We start from the raw sequence: 22,091 nt of genomic DNA, 5'->3' as shown, positions 1-22,091 counted from the left end.
GTCACACTTGGATAGAAATAATGTTAAATCCTTTTCCTCAGGCTGCCAGCAGTATTGTACCATTGTTAGAGAAGGCTAAAACTGTGATTCCAGCTGAAAGGTGGCACACCACTCCCTTGTCCGTGAAAGCCACAGCAGGACTTAGACTTTTACCAGCTCATTCAGCTGATGCCATTCTTGATGAGGTCAGTGTTGTGTTTGTATGGACAGATGATTTTACATACACTTTCTTCATTAATAAAGTTAGTTGACATGCATCATCCTAGAGTAAATTAGTGATGTTAGTGGAGAGGTAAAACAAAATCTTCACCAGTGTAATTAGTGAACTGATATCGCTTAAGGTAGAGTTCCATGTTCACTAAAGGTAAAAATATTGGCAAAAAAATTGTTTTTCTGACAATAACTCTTAGTCAGTGATGGGTAAATATTATTTAGAAAATAATGTAAGCATGGTTATAACTCGTCTATTTTCTCTATGTTAATTCAATGAACACTAATTAGAATTTTGAATATTATGTGATGATCTACAAAGAACAAAAGCAAGTTAATTTTCTTGTTGCATGCTGAGATGTTTTTATTTCCCCAGCATCATTTAGTTTATTGCATTTTATAGTTACACACTTTATATCATTCATGTATTTTATTTACAGGTGATTGGGTTCATTGCCATGTAAAACATAAAGTTGTTACATCAAAGGATTTTTAACTTTAGAGACTGCCCTTAGATGATGTGAAGTGAGAAAAAATGCAAAAATATATTTAACTTTTTTATTTTTAGGTCAACAAAAAAATTAAGTGCTATCCATTTCACCTTTTGAATGATTCAGTTTCAATTATGAATGGAATGGATGAAGGTAAGAATTAACACTTTCCATATGGGCTCGGTCAGTTTGACCTTTTTGTACTTGTATAAAGGTTTTATCGATTTGTAGTACTAACTTTTGATATAGTATGTGTATCTTCACAAAATCTGATATTCTTTCAGTAAAAATTATAAGCTTTTCACATAATTATTTTTAGTGAAGTATTTTTAATAAAGTATTTGAATAATGTATCAAGTATTTGTTTTTAATTAGTTTGTGTGCAAGATGAATTTCATTTTAAGATTAAAAATACTTTTTTATTTTATTTCATTTGTGTAACCTTTTAAAACCTGTAAATACATTTTAAATGTGTGTTTTCAATAAAATCTCTATTTTATCTGCTATATTCTCTACCCTAACTCTATACAAGGTTGGTTAATTTGACTGACCTTCTAAACTCCTTCCGCCCTACAAAAAAAAAATCCTTTTCTTTCTATAATGACTTCAAATGTAACATGAAACTAAGTAGCTTTAGACTTATAACAGTAAACATCTATTTATAATTACATTTTATTTGTTTTTTATTGCTCTTTGAATCATGTCTAACTAATATTTGTGCTGTTGTAAATTGAGTAATTTTGGTAATATGAAGCACACATTACATTACTTTATCAAATTACCTTACTCAAGAGCTGCTCACATGTGTTCCTCTTGTCATATTTTTATTATTTATTTTGACTAATCATACCTTAACTAGCCTAAAGATATCTGTTTTTACATTTTAGTTACTTTATAATGATAAAGAATAAACATGAAAACAACAAATAAATTACTTCAGTATTCTTTTTTCTTGCTGTCAATTGTCAATGACAATTAATTCTATTTTTTATATATACTGTTGGTAGAAGTGCATTAAATAATGTAACAAAGAATGTAGATTAACAACATGTAAAAAAGCAGACAGCTTCCTCTTGCAGTTGTTTTTGCTTTCTAACCATGCAACAAGAGCTGTTACAAATTCACCCAAGCTAGTTGTTGTGATTCCAATGGGAATCTAGAGTTTTATTACAAGTAAAGTTGATGCTTATTTATTTAGTTTACAACATTATACAATGTGTCAGTCAAGGTTTTCATCTATCAAATTTCTGTTGTTTATAGGTAACATATAATTATAATGTAAGAGATGTGACAGGAGAGGTCTAATTTTCTGTTGATAGCTGTAACCAAACAAAATTGAAGGCTATAAAAATTATGGACTGTCTGAGCAATGACGATTCTCTTGTGAATAATTTAAATTTAATTTCATACTTTCTTGTTAGGGAGAGCTGTAGATAATAGAGATGAAAGGATACTTGGAGGAAATGTCATGAGTTCCACTATGGGAAATTGATAATATTGTGTTATATAATTTAGAATTTGTAATACTATTTAAATATGGATCATTGGCCAGAATTTTATACTAATCTAACTGGTATAACATAAACAAAAATAGCTAAATAAACTTTTGAATGGGTGGGTGGGTAGATCTGGCATTTTGTGACAAAAGCAACTAGGCTATCTGCACCTAGAAGGGGAGGCAATAAAACCCTAACATCATGCACAGTAAAAGATAATCAGGGTGACATGGTTAAACATGAATAGTCTTGTTGTTTTCTAAACCAGTAAAGGTACTTATTGCTTAGTTTTCTGGCACTGTAGTTACATCTCTTAGGTTTAGTTAAAATAGATGTGTTGTATATTTATTGTATATAAATGGTCACTTAAATGTTTTTTCTTGTGTCTTTTTTGTTATAGGACTATTTGCATGGTACACAGTTAACTTTCTTTTAGGTAAGTGTTGTAATATTGATCTCTCTTTTTCCTGTCGAATACAGTAAGGAATTAATGCATCTGAATATAATAAAACACAAGTGCAAGCAGATGTAGATTATGAATGTTATGAAAACATCAATAATCTCTTTAGTTTCACCTTTACCTTTTTTGTGAAAAATGGAATCAGTAATTTGTAATTCAAAAAGTAGAAATAGCTTTAAATTCTAAACAATTTGCTGGTATCTTTATCAAAATACAATGAAAGTGAAAAATAAATAGATACTGTATCTTGGAAAGTATTCGTTCTAAGATGTATATCCAATATTATTTACTCCAGCTCCATGTACATTAATTAATTAATTACAACTTTTTATGAAACTTGTAACTTTGTTTTTTTTGCAGGTCATTTAAACAATGCCTCCCAATCTGTTGTCACGTTAGATCTTGGAGGTGGCTCTACTCAAATCACATTTCAACCACTGTCTTTAGAAACACTGGTGTCTGTTCCTAAGGAAGACTTGGTGAAACTAAAAATTCAAGAAAATCCAGGCTACCTTTATTCTCATAGGTAAGAAAATGATATAAAAGATTTTGTGTCCAAGCTAGGAAGCTGAAAGGATGGTGTTGGTGTATGTAAAGGTGTATTTCTGAAAATAGTATTGATAATGGACTATCTTTAAAGTGTCTTTAGTAAGATGTGAAATCCATAAGATACAACAAAGCATTTCACAGCATAAAGAATATTTTGAAATGTTGCATGTTACATCTGTAATGCTTTCACATTCACAGGGTTCAAAAGACTTCCATTTATTTTCACATTAGGTTTTTCACTCTTAAGTTTAGTACAGTGTAGATCTGTAAGCTGTTACCAAGCCAGCTAAGTTTGTTCATCAGTTTTACAGGTGATTATAAGGTGCAAGGGTAAGTAACTCCTGTAAGGAAATTTTAAATGAAATATTCACATGTAATTGTTTAAAACTCCTCTTCAATAATTTTAAAAACTCCTTGACACTTGTGTGATGTTCTGAACAAACTCTTGTTTTTAGAATTATGTATTAAGTAATTGTTGCTTCTAAAATAGTCATGAGTTTTTAAACATCATCGTGAATCAATTCATAGAAAGAACATCATAAGAGAAGTGTGTTTCATCACGTTCCAAAGTTTTTTAATATTTTTATGAATTTGTGTATGTATATACATAAGAATTTAAGCATTGTTTTCTAAGTTTCTCAATGTATTAGCTCAGTTTTGTGCTATAAGCTAATTTCTAGTTTACAAAAAAAATTCTGTATGTGTACATTTTTCAGAACCATTATTGATACAGAAATCAAAACTTAAATGTTAAATCTAAACTTTTTCTTTATTCTTTGCTGTAGTTATTTGGGAAATGGATTAATGTCAGCTCGCCTCACTATACTCCAATCATCAAGTTCTGGTGAAAGTAAGTCATCAGTTTTATTGGTTGACTAAATTTTGGTGAGATTTTTTAGTTGAGTCATTTATAAATGCCTGCAAAATAACCCTGGCAGTATGAATTTGTAGGTAAAATAAAATCTAAGCATGAAAAGTTATAAATTGTTTTAACTATATATTGGCTTAATTAACAGTAACTTTGACTGTGAAGCTATAGGTAATATAACTCTGAATTTGGTGAGTGTATCTTCATGAAGTGTGTTATCCTTTTAACAGATATTACAAGTACATTGTAAACAACAAAAAAATTAGTTTTACTCATGATTGGTCTCCTTAATTTACAAAGACTTGAGTCCATCCAAGTGCAAGTTGATTTTCATGTTAAGAATATAATTGTTGTTTTTCAGCTTAGTGTTCATGTTTTATTACCTTTTAGAACATCGTAAACGAATGTTAGAAATTTTCTCATTAGTAAAACTATTTACTCTCATTTAAAATTATCTAACCGAATGAGTTTGAAATTTTTACATTTAAATTACTTTTATAACAAAAAGTAAAACTTGCACATAAGAAATTTAGTAATTCTATCTGTAATCTTTCAAGTTTAAGACAGATTCAGCAGAAGAACACTAAGCTTAATATTTTTTAAAGACTAATTTCAGAAATTATTTTAATTGAAGTATAAGTTAGATGCTATAAGTTTATATTTTAGCTCAGGGAAATTGTATGTGTGTAATTTTTTGGAAAACTTGGAAGAGCATATGAATAGAAAGGAAATCTAAAATGTGCAGTTTTGAACAAAGAAGTGTCACATAATACAGATAAGAGATCACTGAGAATTTATTTAAATATTCCCTTTTGAAATTAAAAAACTAACTTTTATTTTAAATTACAGACTGTTTTGATGCCAAGTGTGACATGGATTCATTCAAAACTTTAAACAACTTTTTATCAACCTGTGTAAAAGGTTGTGATGCACATTTGATCCTACGTTTAATCTACTTTGGAAATATTGTACTTGTTTTAGATATATAAAGCATTACAAAAACATTAGGTGAAAAAGTCAGAATTCTGTTTTGTGCAATTTGCTTAAATAGCAACATGTGAATGGTTGCAAAGTTAATGTTAGAATTAGCACTGAAATGTGTATTTTCCTTCAGAGTGCTTAAAAAATTGCCTCTAAGCTTCAAATGTTATCTTATCTCTTCCTTTGGCATGGGGCCCAGCATGGCCAGGTGGTTAAGGCGCTCAACTCATAATCACGAGTTTGAATCCCCATTGCATCAAACATGCTCACCCTTCAAGCCATGGGGACATTATAATGTGACAGTCAATCCCACTATTCATTGGTAAAAGAGTAGCCCAAGAGTTGGCAGTGGGTGGTGATGACTAGCTGCCTTCTCTCTGGTTTTAAACTGCTAAATTAGGGATGGCTAATGCAGATACCCCTCATGTAGCTTTGTGCGAAATTCAAAAACAAACAATCCTTTGACATGGTAATTTGAATTTTATAGAATCTGCTGATGAGAAAACTGAAATCTTGCACAGTCCATGTATCCATCCACTGATTCAGAAATCATGGCAATATGGTGGAATAGAGTATTTGATAATGTAAGTACATTTTCTTTAATTCTTGTATTACTAGTACTTTCTTTTTCATTGCAATGTAATATGTATGTAGTTTACATAGTGAATATAATTAAACTTACTGACATGGCTTACTTGGTAATTTTCCTTAATTTTTTAAACACATTAGAAGTGGTATTCTATTCTCATAGTGTTGTAATTTCCTAACTAGGGGGCTTCGGTCTGGAAAGTACAGTTTCGATGCTTGTTACGACAGAGCTAAGAAGTTTATTGGAAATAAAATACATGGTGTGCAAGAAACTAGTAAGCGACAGCTATATGCTATGTCCTACTATTATGACAGAGCTGTTGACTCGGGACTAATAGGTAAGGTTTAGTTTGTCACATTAATGTACTTTGTTACCTTAATACTTTTTTAAGTTTTTAGAATAGTTAAGTACACTTTACAACAGTATGTTTAAAGATATATTAATATATTTGGAAACAACTAGAAATGAACATTACAGATTTGGTACAAGCTTGCTCTAAGTTATTTTTTTCGTGTATGTTCATTTTTAATAAATAAATATAAATATTCGGCTCATAACCTTAACTTTTGAAGGAAATAACACATTTAGGACTATGCTAGCAACAACACTACCCTTTAAATTTTTAACAGTAATTGTATCAGCATTTCTCCATTACTGATAACTACCCTATTCAAAAAATAATTTATAAGTAACAGATTATAAATGGGTAGAACTGATGCTAAGTATTAGAAGTCAGAAGGAGTCATTGGCAGGTTAAGAGAAATATGTGAAAAGTATATCTTGTTTACATGAATTCTGTGCTGTTATTACATTTAAATGAGCAACCACTTCAGCACAAAATTTTCGAATTGTACTGTTGTCAAAACTGTACTTCAGATGTGACTAGCCAGCTGGCTCATGCCTTAGCACTTAAGCATATGAGTTTAAGCTGTGGTCTCAATAACCCTTTTTCCTGGTCAGTGTCCTGCAGATCAAATTGAAGTTGTAAAATCAGCATGAAGTGGTCTTGTTAGTCACAATTACAGTAACCTTCTGTACTTGGAATATTACAGTAAAATTGTATGTAATATAGGGGTACTGATACACATCATAGAATCTTGATTCTGAAAAGAATAATGTTAGTTTTTTTGTGTTTTTTTCAAATGCCATCTAAGTTTTTCTGGCAAAACTTCCCACTAACTAGAAGTTTACTAGCTAGCTATTGTTAATTTTTAACGTTTAACCTTACTTATAATATCAGAGCATGGTAGACTTATATAAACAGTTGTTTAAAAGAATATACTTCTAAGAAAACTTCCATCAGTTATTATTGCGATTAAATGAAATCCTTAAGTTAACCTTGCAGTCATACACACATTATCAAATGTCTTAACTGAAAAAACTCCCATGTATAAACTAAAATTTAACCACAACAAGATTATAATGTGGGAGCTGTTTAGGAAGTATGTTTATAAAAGGACCTAGAAAGTGTAATTTGTGTCCACTAATAAAACCAAAAGTTTAAGAATGAAATGTTGGCAGTGAAAAAAATGAATATCAGATGTGGGTGCATTGAGTTTGGATTATTGTGAATATTATTCTTAAATGACAAAATTGTTAAAAATGTTAATTGTGACAAATAAAATTTAATCAGTTTGTTTACCAGAGCTTGGAATTTACAAATATCCTACATCAGTATATTGGTTTGTAATATATGCATGTGTAAGGTTTTAAAAGTGCTTTAAAATTAATTAATGTATGTGTGATTTTGTAACATGATTAATATTTTACAGTTGGTGATTACCATTCAAATCTTTTTGTAAATAAATAAAATAAGGAACAAATGTGTGTGGGAGTTTGATATACATATTTATAGGTGATTTTAAAGCCACAAGAAAACTTGTATGTTGCATTACAATTCATCATTTCTTCAATATAAAGTTAAATACTGTATTTAATATGTAACACACTAAGTATTAGTAAAGAGATGAAAAGTTTTGTGTTGTACCTGTGTATAGTTTTGTATGTATTAAAGTTTTTCTTGATGACAAGAAACCCACCTGAAATAAATATATCTCAGAATGGCTGGTATAGGTATTAACACTCATAGATAAGCAGAGAAAAGGTTGTTAACCTGAAGATGACATAGGTAGGTTGAAATGTTGTTCTCTGCTTATCAGTAAAAGTGTTAATACCCGTACCAGCTGTTTTGAGATAGAGTATTAAAGTTTTGTTTTTCACGATTGATGTTAATGAACTTTGATGCCAATGACAGATATGTTTTATTTCAGATAAAGGTGATGGTGGTATAATTCTTGTTGGAGATTTTTTCAAGGCAGCAAAAAAAGGTTTGTTTGTTTTTCTCTTATGTACGTGATTTTATGATCACTAGATTTATTTTAAAGATTTTTAGCATATTTTATTACAAATGTTTGATTTGTTGTAAGATGTTATCCAAGTATAAGGATACAGACTGACACTGGAGTTACTGTGTAGTCTTAAGATTTAATGTGTTAGAAACATTAAGCAAAAGTGTTCTTTTAGTTGCATCTAAGAGTAGCTCTTTCAGTCAGTTAAGGCAGCCATTTAGTTTATATCAAATCTACAGCATTACACAATGTTATGGAAAATAATGGTAAAACACCACCAGCATTTGAAGTTAGCTTCCTGTTTCTTGCCAGTTTTTATTATTAAGATCATAACATTCAAACTTCCTGTACTACGTATACAAAAATTATTGTAGATAAATATTTCACTCACCCTTATCCAACTCAGCTTTTGGCACTCATTTCAGGTAGAAGTCTTAACAAACGAAGATGAATATAGAGAAAAAAACTGATTTCCAGTCTAACATTATACATTATAGGTTAAGACAGAGGCTATTAATTTACATAACCATGTTAATTACACATGGATGAGGTGATTGTTATCTGATAAATTAGGTCTATATCTGTATTTTAGGTTTCAACTTACAAGAATCAACCAAGAACACCAACAGTGTTATGACAGTTTATGTGATACTTGTGAATTTGCTTAAGTGGCATTTCAGTATTTAGAACTGTTGCAAAAGTAAATTCCTGCATGAACACACTGTGATGAGTGATGGGCTTGTTTTAGATGTTAACCACAGAATTTGTTAGAACCATGAAGTCCTGGGTGTTTATAAATGCATTTTTGAATTTATTATTTTTTTGAAATATGATTGTCATTTCTTGTTTAAACTCTATGGGTCGTGTTTTTAGCCTGTTCTGGAGATGGTAACGTTGACATGCCCTTCCTGTGTTTGGACTTGACCTATATCAGCTCTTTACTTCATGATGGTTTTCAGTTTGACTTAAACAAGGAGGTAACTGTAAGTATTTCAAGAAACACATCAAAATATATAGATTTCTCAGCATTCTTTAAATTTAAATTATACAAGGTGAGAAGTTTTTTTAATTTAGATTTTGAATCATGGTATTTCTTAAAACAAGTGGAATGCTTGACAAGTCTGGTTGGGTAATAGTGTTCAGATTTTCACAAACAAACAAATAATATTGTACATGTTTTAAATGCTCGTAAATAAATCAAATTTTAAGTGAGTGTAGAGTTTGGATAAGGAAATAACTGAGGATATTCTTCTTCTTCTCTCCAGAGCATTTTCTGGATGGTCTTTTCCAGAAAATTAAAATTTTCTGTATGATAGAGAATGCATTATCCCACTTTTTTATTATTATTTTATATATCAGAAGACAAGTTTATAGGTTTTGCTGAGCCAGGTAATAATAGAAGTTTTGCCACTTTTTTTTATTCTATGAAGAATATAATTAATACTGACATAAATCTAGTAACCATTTTTCATCACCTTTCTAAGTCAGTTGTGTAGTTTTAACATCTTCCTTTGGTAAATGTTTTTCGACACATTTTATTGGTACACTTTCCCTCCCATCTTGACTTAACTGCTCAGAATCACTTTATTATTCTTCAGAATGTTTTACATGCTTAAGGTATGTACTATGAGTGTTATAGATGGTTTTATTTTCTATTTTTAGCTTGTTAAAAAAATCAACACTTATGAAACAAGCTGGGGACTTGGAGCAGCCTTCAGTCTGCTAGCCTGAACTAAAGCATTGTTTTTACTGTGACTGTACCAAATTTGAAACATGATCTTTACTGTGTGTATCGTAGCAAGTTAGAAACTATAATAGAAACTTTATTTATTTGATAGTGTCACATACTTGAAAATAGTTCGAGGTGGTCGGTATACTTAGTTTTTATAAAAGGAATGTGTAAGTAAATAATGTTTTGTAACTGAAAGTGTAATGTTTGTTATTGAAATGCCTTATTTAAAGCAAAAACTGAAAGAATTGCAAATATTTATGGAAATAAGTGAACTATACAAAACAGGAAATAAATGTTATTTTTCAATGAACATATTTAAGTAACTATAAATCAGGTTTTGATATCAAATATATATACATAATGTAAATAAAACTGTAAATAATTTAAGTATTAAAATCTAAAGGATGCTAAAGAAATTTTTCCATGGGTTAACCCATGTTTAAAATAAGTTTGTTTGGTAACCAGGAGAAATTTCTTGAAGTTGTTTCCATTTTAATAAAATGGAAACCAGATTTCAAGTATGCCAGTATTAAAAAATGAATATAGAAATACTAGCTAAAAACATACAGTTAAGTTTAAATTAATGTTGTTACAGTTTCACAATCGTATTTATAATCTCTTACAATATTACTTGTTCATGTAGATTACTCAAACCTAGGAGATAAAATCTGTTGTGGCTATACAACCTTATATATTTCTATATGTGCTATTTATTTTTCTGTGGTTAATGAAAACGTATTCTGCTTGCTTTACTAAGTAAGATTGAAATAAAGGTATTATTATTTTATTAATTCTCTTGTATTTGTACTGCAAAACTGCTTACCATACAGTAACATCACCATCCATTTGACAGTAATACTTGTAAACTACAGAAAATTATTCCAGAATCAATATTTCACAGTAAGATTGTTCTTTGTTGAAATAAAATGAACTTTTATTGGTAATTTTAACTCAAACTGATTAAAGGTAGCTCCTGGTTCAATCATTTGTGATGTAAAACTCTGTAATAAGGGTTGACCCAGGTGAGATCTCCGTATCTTCAATAGTCAAAATTATGACGTACTTCTGTCACATTTATATGTGTGTGTTTGTGTGTGTGTCATGTGCTTAAAAGGTGCAAATGTGAGATGTGAATAGGCCAGGAATTATTCTGGCTAGTCTTGCACTTCAGTGGTTTCTTCAGAGTAGTGCATCATAGTCTTAAGTATTGTAATAAAATGGTTTATTTTATTTTGCATAAAGAGAAAATCTTTTTGGGTTCTCCTTTGGGTTCAGATAAATATATTGTAAGTAATAAATCTTTTCAAAAATTCAGTAAAACTGTTCGTAACTCGTTAAAACAATCACATTCAACAGTAGTGTACTGAGTGCACCATTATAAACTGGATCTTTATAACAAACTTGTCAATCCTTCATTAATTTGTAAAGAATATGTGTGGTCAATGATGTTATGGCCAATTCTGGTGACCTTGGCAAAGGCAATATGGTCAGGTTGAATATACAAAATTATGTTCCTTATTGTTTTATCTGTACAATTACTCCACTTGCTTTCTTGAAAATTACACTGAGTCCACGAAGCGGTGCTTCCTGAAGATCATATTGTGTAAATATATAGCTGTTTTTATGTAGTATAGCTGGACGTGTACATCTCGGCTTTTCTAATGTACAGAAAAATTATTTGTTAACGTGTCTACAACCATCAGAGTCCCCAGTGGCACAGCAGTATGTCTGCAGACTTTCAATGCTATAAACTGGGTTTCAATACTTGTGGTGGGCAGAGCACAGGAAGGTCATCGTGTAGTTTTGTGCTTAACTACAAACAAACAAAATACACCCTTCTGAAAAACCTTATTTACCTGAATCACTTCTCTCTTGCATCTGTCCCGTTTTCAGTATTGGAACAAACAAACAGTTTCTCTTTCCATCAGCAGGTAATCACGTTATATCGTACCCAGAATTGTAATAATCACCAAAACCAATAAATCAAGCATGAAAAGAAAATGGAATCACTGCAAATGCTTAGATTTATATTTACTCAAATTTGAATTTTCATTAATAAAGAATTATAGTAAGAAAGGCTAGAGCAAACAACCATTTGTACAGTAATTTTTTTTTGAGCAAATTATCAAGTTTTTTGGCATTACGACACAATTTTAATTTTCTGGCCCAAATTTTGTAGTTTGTATTTTTCTGTGATGTTTTCTGTTTTAAAGCATAGAAAAACATATGCATCAAGTGCGAGTGTTGCAAGTTCCATTTTATAAACTAATGATGAAGTAATGATTTAAGAATTATGTGTATTGAGTAGAAAATGCATTATATGTTTCTTTTACTGAATTTTGTACAAACGTACGTGAGGGAGTCATTTTGAGCTAGCCATTCCAAATTGTTAAGTGATTGACGAGAGTGAGGGTAGCTAATCAATAACCACCCACTGCAGAGGGAGGGTAGCTAATCAATAACCACCCACTGCAACTCTTGGATGACTCCTCCCCCCTTTTTTTTTTTAACCAACGAAAAATGTTGTTGATCGCAACATTATAACACCACCATGGCTGAAAACGTTTAAGAAGTAGGATTATTTTGGTGAAAATAAAATGGAACTTCAAGCTAACAAAAGTATGAAGAATGATCAAAACATTGTTGTAGGTGATGATTTACAAATTAAAAATAAGACACTAAATGAAAAGAAGGAAGAGACAGAATATATAAAGGATATCAAAAAGAAAGAACAGTAAAACGAGGGTTAATATTTAAAAATTAAGAAAAATATCAGACGATTAACGAAGCTATTGAAAATCTACTGTGAGGGACCGAAACAACAAAGTCAAGGAAAATTAATGACAAAAGATATATATGAAATATAAATAAAATAACAGTAGTGCGTAAATAAAAGAATTTGGAAAATGTATTAGTGAATTCAGTGATCAACTACATCTGTGCATTTTTCCTCCTTATTCCAACCTAAAACTCCATTTAATTTAAAATATGGAACAGAGGAACTGCTTTATCTCCACCTATATCACTACTGCTGTGACAGTAGAACCTTCCTGGATTACTTCAGCTATGAAACTACCATTCTGATTTCCAGAAGTTAGCTTGACAGCTCAACAATGTCACTCAGTTGAAAATTCGAAACATATAACAGAAAGGTACCAGGTTAGGCTCACTTACATATAATTCCCAGAGTGACTGGATGGAATAGGAGAAAAGGTTATTAATCTTGCTCACCATTTGAAAGGACCAGATCTAATGCCATTAAGTAACTTCCAGATGGAAGACAATAGCAAGTGTCAAGCATTGGTAGTTGCTTTATCCGATAAATTTGGAATAACAGACCAGCGAATCCAAAGAAAAGTTAAGAGTAAAGTACAGAGACCTTGGCCAAACTTGTCCAATTATCTAACCCACATGTTTCACGTGACTGATTCGTAGATACCGAAACAGATTAAAATATGAGAATCAGGTTGAAATAATATTTTATAAATATATGTACATTTTTAAAGGAAGCTCTTCATTTGGCTATCTAGAAATGATGAAGTAATCAGATCAAGTAGTATTGAAACACCAATTCTCCCTAATGATTGAAGAAAACAAAGGATTAGTTAGACAATTAATTACCCAGAATTGAAGAATTAAACTAAGAAGCAATAGATTATTCAAGTGTACTTTAAAGAAAATACTGTCAGGAACTACAAATAAAAGCCTGTATGAAATGAAAACTCCCGAGGATTTCAGAAAAAGGAACCTGTTATAAATACAGGAAGCATTACCATTACTGCTGAGACTTTGAGCCTAACCTCATAAGAAACAACAACAAAGAGCAAATCTGATACTAGTAAACAAATATTAGCTGGATTCACGTCTCCATACTTATCTATACGAATAAAATACTACTATACGTTGACTGTCCATGTAACTACTTATCCATAGATACTGTTTGACTTGATTTCGTAATCAAAGGTGGGAAATTGTTTCCAGAATAAAGAAATAATATAGATTTGTGGAAAAGAACGACGACCATGGTTAACACTCCTACGAAAAGACGTTTCTAGTCCTGATTTCTCCAAGCCCGTTCCCCTGGCTGTGGTTTCGCTAGATAGTAGATAGGGACAGTGGGAATCTCATTAATCCATTCATTAATGGATTTAAATGGCAATTTCATTTAAATACAAAATTATTAGCCTAATATTAATAACCTTTCAAGTTGCTCTGGGGCCTATTAGGCCCCACTTTTCGTAGGAGTGTTAATACTTCTGCATTTGCCAAAGTCGTTCTATCAGTTCCACAACCTACTAAGAGATAGGCACTTAACGTATTAAAAAACATACTGGAGAGAATAGTTCTATTGATTTGTATACTGTTTATGTATAAAGAATTAGTGTAAATCATGAATTATGTTTTGTGGAAAAACTCCATGCAAGAAACAGTATAGACAACTATATCATTATTGTGTTGGAGCACCACCTGAAAGAGTTGCTGTTGGTGTGCACGGCCCTCTGCTACAGAGTAACTATGGAATAAATACATTAATAAACATACCAAATGGCTAGAAGTATATGTCTTTTCTAACTATGAAGCAAAAACTTACAAAAGCTCGTCAATGGATGTTTCAGTATTTGGGTTACCTAAGAATATTTACTAAGACCTGGGATGAAACTTTGAATCAGCCTCGTTTATGAAAATGTCATATCCTTGAAATCAAAAATACCATGACAACAATCCATCATTCATCTTATGAAGATAATCATCTGGTAATGTGGGATAAAGGTCCACTTTACCTTATAAATTATTGTATGTCAGCACCTGAAGCTATAGACAACTCACCATTATTACTGATACTTGTGAGAGAAAACTTAAAGCATCGTTAGACCTATTCCACTGGTATCTAGAGGATCCATCAGGGCTTTACATAGAATATACAGGGGGATTAAGAAACCTACTAATGCTATACATGATTTTGCCTGGGAAAGACTGAAATTACCTATTTATAGAATTAAAAAAATGATGTTAATTCTAGTAAGACTGGATTCCAATGAGTAACATGATATAGCTGTATGAGGCCCACCAATATAAATAACAACTTCAAAGTAAAACAGGAAATTGGTAAGGGCAATTTCTATTGAAAATAATCAGTGATGTGGCTTGCAGAATGCAGAAAGCTAAATGATTCAAGCCAAAGGTCATACCATCATTGCTTATGGAAATACACTACAAGGCCAAAAGTATGTGGACACTCCTCCTAATTAGTGGGTTCGGCTATTTCAGCCACGCCCATTACTAACAGGTCCATAAAATTAAGCATACAGCCAAGCAATCTCCATAGACAAACATTGGCAGTAGAATGGGTCTTATTGAAGAGCTCAGTGATTTCCAACGTGGCATTGTTATAAGCTGCCACCCTTTCAACAAGTCAGTTCGTTAAATTTATGCCCTGCTAGAGCTGCCCTGGTCAAATGTAAGTGCTGTTATTGTGAAGTGGAAACGTCTAGGAGAAACAACAGCTCAGCCACAAAGCGGTAGGCCACACAAGCTCACAGAACGGGATCGCCGAGTGCTGAAGCACGTAGCGCATAAAAAATCGTCTGTCCACAGTTGCGACACTCACTACCGAGTTCCAAACTGTCTCTAGAAGCTACGTCAGTACAAGCACTGTTCGTCGGAAGCTTCACGAGCAGCTGGCACACAAGCCTAAGATCATCATGCGCAATGCCAGGCGTTAGCTGGAGTGGTGTAAAGCACACCGCCATTGGACTCTAGAGCAGTGGAAATGTGTTATCTTGAGTGATGAATCACGCTTCACTATCTGGCAGCCTGACGGACGAATCTTGGTTTGGCGGATGTCAGAAAAACGCTACCTGCCTGAATGCATAGTGCCAACTACAAAGTTTTGTGTAGGAGGAATAATGGTCTGGAACTGTTTTTTACAGTTTGGCCCGGCATGGCCAAGCGTGTTAAGGCGTGCGACTCCTAATCTGAGGGTCGCGGGTTCGCATCCCCATCGCGCCAAACATGCTCGCCCTTTCAGCCATGGAGGCGTTATAATGTGACGGTCAATCCCACTATCCGTTGGTAAAAGAGTAGCCCAAGAGTTGGCGGTGGGTGGTGATGACTAGCTGCCTTTCCTCTAGTCTTACACTGCTAAATTAGGGACGGCTAGCACAGATAGCCCTCGAGTAGCTTTGTGCGAAATTAAAAATTCAACCAACTAACACAGTTTGGACTAGGCTCTTTAGTTCCAGTGAAGGGAAATCTTAATGATACAGCATACAATGACATTCGATAGAATTGTGTGCTTTCAACTTTGTGGCGATAGTTTGGGGAAGGCCCTTTTTGTTTCAGCATGACAATGTCCCCGTGCACAAAGCGAGTTCCATAAAGACATGGTTTGCAGAGGTTGGTGTGGAAGAATATGACTGGCTTGCACAGAGCCATGACCTCAACCCCATCAAACACTTTTGAAATGAATTTGAACGCCGACTGCGAGCCAGGCCTTCTTGCACGACCTCACTAATGCTCTTTTGGCTGAATCGGAGCGAATCCTTGCAGCCATGTTTCAAAATCTAATGAAAAGCCTTCTCAGAAGAATGGAGGCTATTATAGCATCAAAGGGAGCATCAACTCCATATTAATGTCCATGGTTTTGGAATGAGATGTTCAACAAGCACATATGGATGTGATGGTCGAGTGTCCACATACTTTTGACCATATAATGTACTTTGGTGATAAAACAGCAAGCCGGGTACCTTATGAGAATCATATGTCAGCAGAAAAGGACAAGAAAACCAGGAAGGTGACAGTGTTGTAAGATATATTTTTAATATCTTAATTTAATTTTTTTTTTGTTGTTGTTATAGGGAACTAATCGTGATGACGATATTATGATCTAGAAATTTTATCAAATAAATAGAAACTGGGAATAACATAAATTGATATTAACTTCTAATCAGAACAAACTATATACTTGTAGCAAAAATAAAACTGTCAATCTATATAGTTAAGTAGATATACTTTTCTTACATTTCTAATTATAATAATTAGAATACAGTGTTTTATCAGTTGGATTCCCTCGCTTTTAGCGACATCTATGGTAGTATTATTAATAATTCCAAGGTTTAATCATTTTAGGAAATTTAGGTTAGTTCTAAATTTATACACCTCAGTGGAATAGTGGTGTGTCTGCTGACTTATATTGCTAGAAACCGGGATTAGATACCCGTAAGAAGATAAGCACAAATAGTCATATGTGTAACTTTGTGCTTGATAACACAGAAACAACAATCTAAATTAATATATTGAGCTAGCAGTCTCTATAATAAAAGTGTAAAAATATATAATGATATTTGATTTAATAAACAGTATTTATACTAAGGGGACACAGAAACACTAGCCGATGGCCCGGCATGGCCAGGTGGGTCAAGGCGTTCGACTCGTAATCTGAGGGTCGCGAGTTCGAATTCCCGTCACACCAAACATGCTCGCCCTTCAGCCGTGGGGGCGTTATAATGTGACGGTCAATCCTAATATTCGTTGGTAAAAGAATAACCCAACAGTTGGCGGTGGGTGGTGATGACCAGCTGCCTTCCCTCTAGTCTTACACTGCTAAATTAGAGACGGCTAGCGCAGATAACCCTCGTGTAGCTTTGCGCGAAATTCAAAACAAATAGACACTAGCCCTTGACTCGATTACTATCTTTGATCAAGACTTCTTCGAAAATTGTGACTTTATTATAACAGCTCTGATTTTTCTCTAAACTCTCTAACACATTTTCTGATCAAAGAAAATTCATTAAGCCATTCCTAACGTCGGTTCTTTCAGAAAAGTGACATATACCTGTGACAAATTTACGACGATACATATTACTGTTTAAACTTCGAAAAATTAGTAGCAGTATTTATAATTTTTGAGCTGGAATGTTTGAGAAATGATCCTGACATCTGTTATTATTATAATTTATCCCAGACAAGCCTCCAATTTATTGTTACTTATTGCGATTTTAAATAGCCTGAAACTGAGCATAATTTTAATTTAGAAGTTAATTAAATGTCGAGGTGTATCATGTTTATGATATTTATCAACAAGATGATTCACACAATTCTCTTTTTAAATACAAATATATTTTAATATTCAAACAATAATACAATTTATAGTAATGGTTATTAAAAAATACAAACCAACAAACAATATTGAGTCTTCTATCATATTCACAATTTCTTTGATATCTTATCGAGGGTTTATGACGAGCGAATTAATTTCGAGTTCATACATGTGTAATTCACTTAACGGGGAGCCAGCTAGCTCTTCGCACGTGAGTTTTACGCAGCTGATGTTATACAATATTTTATTTGAAATACTAACATTCGAAGTTAATTCGCTGAAGTTAAACGGTTTGTAATGTTCGAAATCTATAAACGTTCCTGGTCAGATTCTCTAGTTTTCCGATTAATAAGTCTTTATCACAGTTAGAACTTTCGAGGTTTACAGTGTATCAACTGTAGCAAACCAATAATACAAAAACTATCTCTCAGTTTATATAAACTTTTAGGAAAGGTTCGAGAAATTTAAGTTAGCCCAACAATACACTAGTGCTTTCGCAAAACATATATTGTTGATTCTTACGCTCGAACATGTGCTACAGGTTTATGAAATAGATGGGACTTGCTCAGTTATGACTCACTCAAATCTCTTATATAGGTTGAACATCGTTACATGTTATTGAGATTATGGTCACAATATATGCGATTTAATAATTATACGTTGTAGTTGTTATTTTTATAGCTTTGCATGCACCAAGTTATAACAGCATACTAAAGTAGATACATAAATTATAAGGATTAATTTTTAGTTATGATTCATCCAAGTCGCGTTGAAATCCTTCTGCGAAGTACTGACAGTTCTCAAACCTAGATAAAACTAAACAAAGATAACAGGGTCGGTGCGTAAGAGAGGCTTGGAAAGTAAAGAATAATTGGTGAAAAAAAATAGTATATCTCCAACTGTCGAGATGCAATCTCCCGTTGAACACCTCTCCTGGACAAACAGCCTCCCCAAATAAAATGTCCTTTACAGAGAACCATTTTCACCAACTCAAAAATAGTTTACAAAAGACTTACATGCAGCTTTTGAAAGGCCGTACTTAATTTTAAAACTGCCGTTGTCTTTTAATGTGGCCACTGTTGTTTTCGCGAAGTTGTTAGCTAACTATTTGCCAGTGTGTCAGTAAAGAGCCAAAATCTAGTTAGAGCATGTCCCATTAGTTTGAAGATAAATATCATGGATCAGTGTGGTGGCCAAACATGGGTACTAACAAAAGAGAGAAGAAAAAAAGAAAGAAACCACATAAAGAGCTGTGGAAAGAAAAAAAAAACACTTCATACAACACAAGAAAACAGGTGTAAAATAAGAAACAACAAATATAATAGAAGCAGTAACTTTCATTCTAAGAACCAAATAGAAATGAGATGAGTATGTAGCGAGGTATTCCTATTACAGGCGTGGGGGCGTTATAATGTTACGGTCAATCCCACTATTCGTTGGTAAAAGAGTAGCCCAAGAGTTGGCGGTGGGTGGTGATGACTAGCTGCCTTCCCTCTAGTCTTACACTGTTAAATTAGGGACGACTAGCACAGATAGCCCTCGAGTAGCTTTGTGCGAAATTCCAAAAAAACCAAAAACCAAACCTACTATAGATACACATTAATAACAAGGAATGGAAACCAAGGATAGGGAAAAGATCTGAGGCAAGGCACAAGGGAAGAAGGAAGGACGATTTTGTGGAGAAGACAGGAATCAATGTATGCTAATAATATGAAATACTGGACTGGTCTGACGAAGAGCTACTTCCAATGAGGGGTAATTACAACTAAGACAAATTTCGTCATTGTTTGTTTCATGAACCTTTCACCTAACTAGTCCTGTCTTCATTTTTCCTCTAGAAGATCGTAAAGCTTGTCATTAGAAAATATAAGTTCAGGTGTTTCTCGTTGTTGTTCATTTGACTTTTATTATTTTGATAAAGTAAATCCCAAAGTCAGTCTTTTCCTTTGGTAGAGTTTGGATTAACCAAACTCAGTCTAACCTTCCTAAGAATTACTCATTTTGTGAAATTAATACTAATGTGTAATGTCATTTTTACCTAACAATACAACTTGCAATCCTCGTTGATAAGTTCAGTTAACCCTGGTGGAATGTAATGACTCTCGTCCCTCTCAATGTTTTCTTACGTTTTCACGAAAAGAGGATGAGGGATTAGGCCTTGTCGATGTATCCACTACACTGGATTATAACAATTAAATCAAGATGTCATTTATCAGCACTTTCTGTTTTTAAAATATCATTTAGTTAAACATGCTATGTTTCCAGAGAGAGAGGCAGTTCATTTGCCTTTGAAGGAAATTAAAATGTTTGTATAACTATCTAAATATCTTTCGATAGGACCAGTTTTGTAGCAAGTTATCGACCCTATAAAAAAACCACAAAGACTCAGGTTGTAATGTTAAAGGGTAATATATATAAATCTATTATTCTTGTTTGATACCGATACTTGAAAAAAAAATTAATCCCTTCGACAGAAGATTGACGTTTCTGTCCGTGTTATTATATTTGGAAGTGAGTATCTGTTTACCTGAAATAATAAACAAGTCACACACAACGTTAAAATCGATACAAAATTAAAAACATTTCTAAAATATGAACTCTTACATGTTCTTGTCTCTACTACGCTACCATTAGGTGTGAACTTGCGAGACTTGAGTATCATGTTTATTTCATCTTAGCCAGATCGTGTGACCTATGTGTAAATTTACATTTCTGCCCACATCCTGATGATAACATGGTAAATTTCGAAACATGTAGAGACCACATTTTAGAAATGTTTTTAATTGTGTGTCGATTTTAATGTTTCGTGCTATTTATTTATTGGTTTAACTAACGTTACCCACAAGTGCCAAGAAAACTATCTATTTAACTAAATGTCACGAGACTATTATTTTTCAGTGATTCTTTCTCTTGAAATCACTCACAACTCATTGGGCTTGTATAAAGATGGTCTCTGAATTCCAAAACGTTATAACACTATTTTCTTTCCTGAACGTACGTCAGTGGTTTTGTAGTGTACAGTTTGATATAACTGTTCGCCTTTGAAAAAAAAAGTAAATGAAAAATAACAGTGTCACCAAAGTTGTAAATTTAGTTCATAATCAGTGATGATTCATGAAGGGAACATTTTCCGTGTTGTTGTTAAACGTATGATATATACGCTTTTTGTGAAGTTTATAATTTAATCTGTCTGGGTCGACAACAGATATGAACCAAATTATTCCCTCGTTAGTTCTTCGACAAGAGCCGAAGACCCCCTGGAGGATCACCTGTTTTAATCATTCCCATCATTATACAGTGGTTTATCTTTTGTGTGTTTGAAGTTAAGCACAAGGCTACAAAATGGGCTATCTGTTCTCTATCCACGACAGGTATCGAAACAGGTTTCTAGTGTTGTAAATCCGCAGACATACCGCTTTGTCACTGGGGGGCCTATACAATGGTATGTTGTCTGCCAGTCAGTCAGAATACAGTAAAATGACATCACATAAGGGACACTTAATGTTGAAATTTTACTATCGTGATGTCAGTAAAACGTGTGCATGCCATAAACAACAAGAATTACACACTATATAGGTTACTTTACAGCATGACATATGAACTTGAAAAACAAGAAATAAAAATATTTGTTACTCTTAATATAGGTTTTATCTACTCTTGAAACATAACACTTTTGGGGACCCTGCGAAAGAATATCTTGTACATATTTGTGTTTTAACAAAATAATAGTAAATAATAAACCGTACACGTATTTAGATCAAAACTAACAGTTTGTTACTAAACATATTAATAACATTCTTTTCTCCTTTGTATTCGAGTGGAATTCATTGCTTAATAAATTTACAGAATGATGACCATATTAACAGATAATATATTTTCCATATATTTCTAACTGTCTATTTAAATATATAGTTTGATATTTAGTTTATAACTGTGGATCATAGGGAGAGAAAGACATTTTACGTCTCACTGGAAGGTAAACGAACCTTTTGTGATCAGCAAGTTTTACTGACATGTCAAATTGCTACAAGATCTAATCATTATTCTAGAGTATTCCTTAATAATAAAAAGAATATCACTGAAATAACTTCCTGTTTGACTTTTACCTATTGCCGGACATGAACTCGAGAGAAAGTTTAACAGGTTAATAACCGCAGCAGTGACCTAAGACCGCTCATGGCGTAACAAAAGGGTTAATACAAACAAGGGTAACGAGCAAAACAAGTTTATTTGGTGACTTCCAGGAGCTGTCTGAGAATTTAAAAAAAA

At 32.8% G+C, this 22,091-nt stretch overlaps 1 protein-coding gene across 9 annotated transcripts in view; it reads left to right on the top strand.

Moving 5' to 3' along the window:
• LOC143226565 (nucleoside diphosphate phosphatase ENTPD5-like) overlaps positions 1-10,515 on the top strand; it is a 40,666-nt gene extending 30,151 nt beyond the window's left edge. For all 9 annotated transcript variants that reach the window (XM_076457690.1, XM_076457691.1, XM_076457694.1 and 6 more), the window contains 10 exons: positions 42-185; positions 779-854; positions 2,598-2,633; positions 3,018-3,183; positions 3,992-4,056; positions 5,543-5,639; positions 5,827-5,981; positions 7,915-7,971; positions 8,866-8,975; positions 9,655-10,515. In XM_076457690.1, coding sequence (XP_076313805.1) covers positions 42-185; positions 779-854; positions 2,598-2,633; positions 3,018-3,183; positions 3,992-4,056; positions 5,543-5,639; positions 5,827-5,981; positions 7,915-7,971; positions 8,866-8,975; positions 9,655-9,723 — 975 coding nt within the window. In that variant the 3' untranslated portion in view covers positions 9,724-10,515. The remainder of the gene's footprint in view (positions 1-41; positions 186-778; positions 855-2,597; positions 2,634-3,017; positions 3,184-3,991; positions 4,057-5,542; positions 5,640-5,826; positions 5,982-7,914; positions 7,972-8,865; positions 8,976-9,654) is intronic.
• The last annotated feature ends 11,576 nt before the right edge of the window (positions 10,516-22,091 follow it).

This window comes from Tachypleus tridentatus, chromosome 9 (assembly GCF_004210375.1).
Source record: "Tachypleus tridentatus isolate NWPU-2018 chromosome 9, ASM421037v1, whole genome shotgun sequence".
Taxonomy (NCBI): domain Eukaryota; kingdom Metazoa; phylum Arthropoda; class Merostomata; order Xiphosura; family Limulidae; genus Tachypleus; species Tachypleus tridentatus.
Note: the sequence above shows the minus strand (reverse complement) of the source record. Positions and strands in the feature narration are given on the sequence as shown.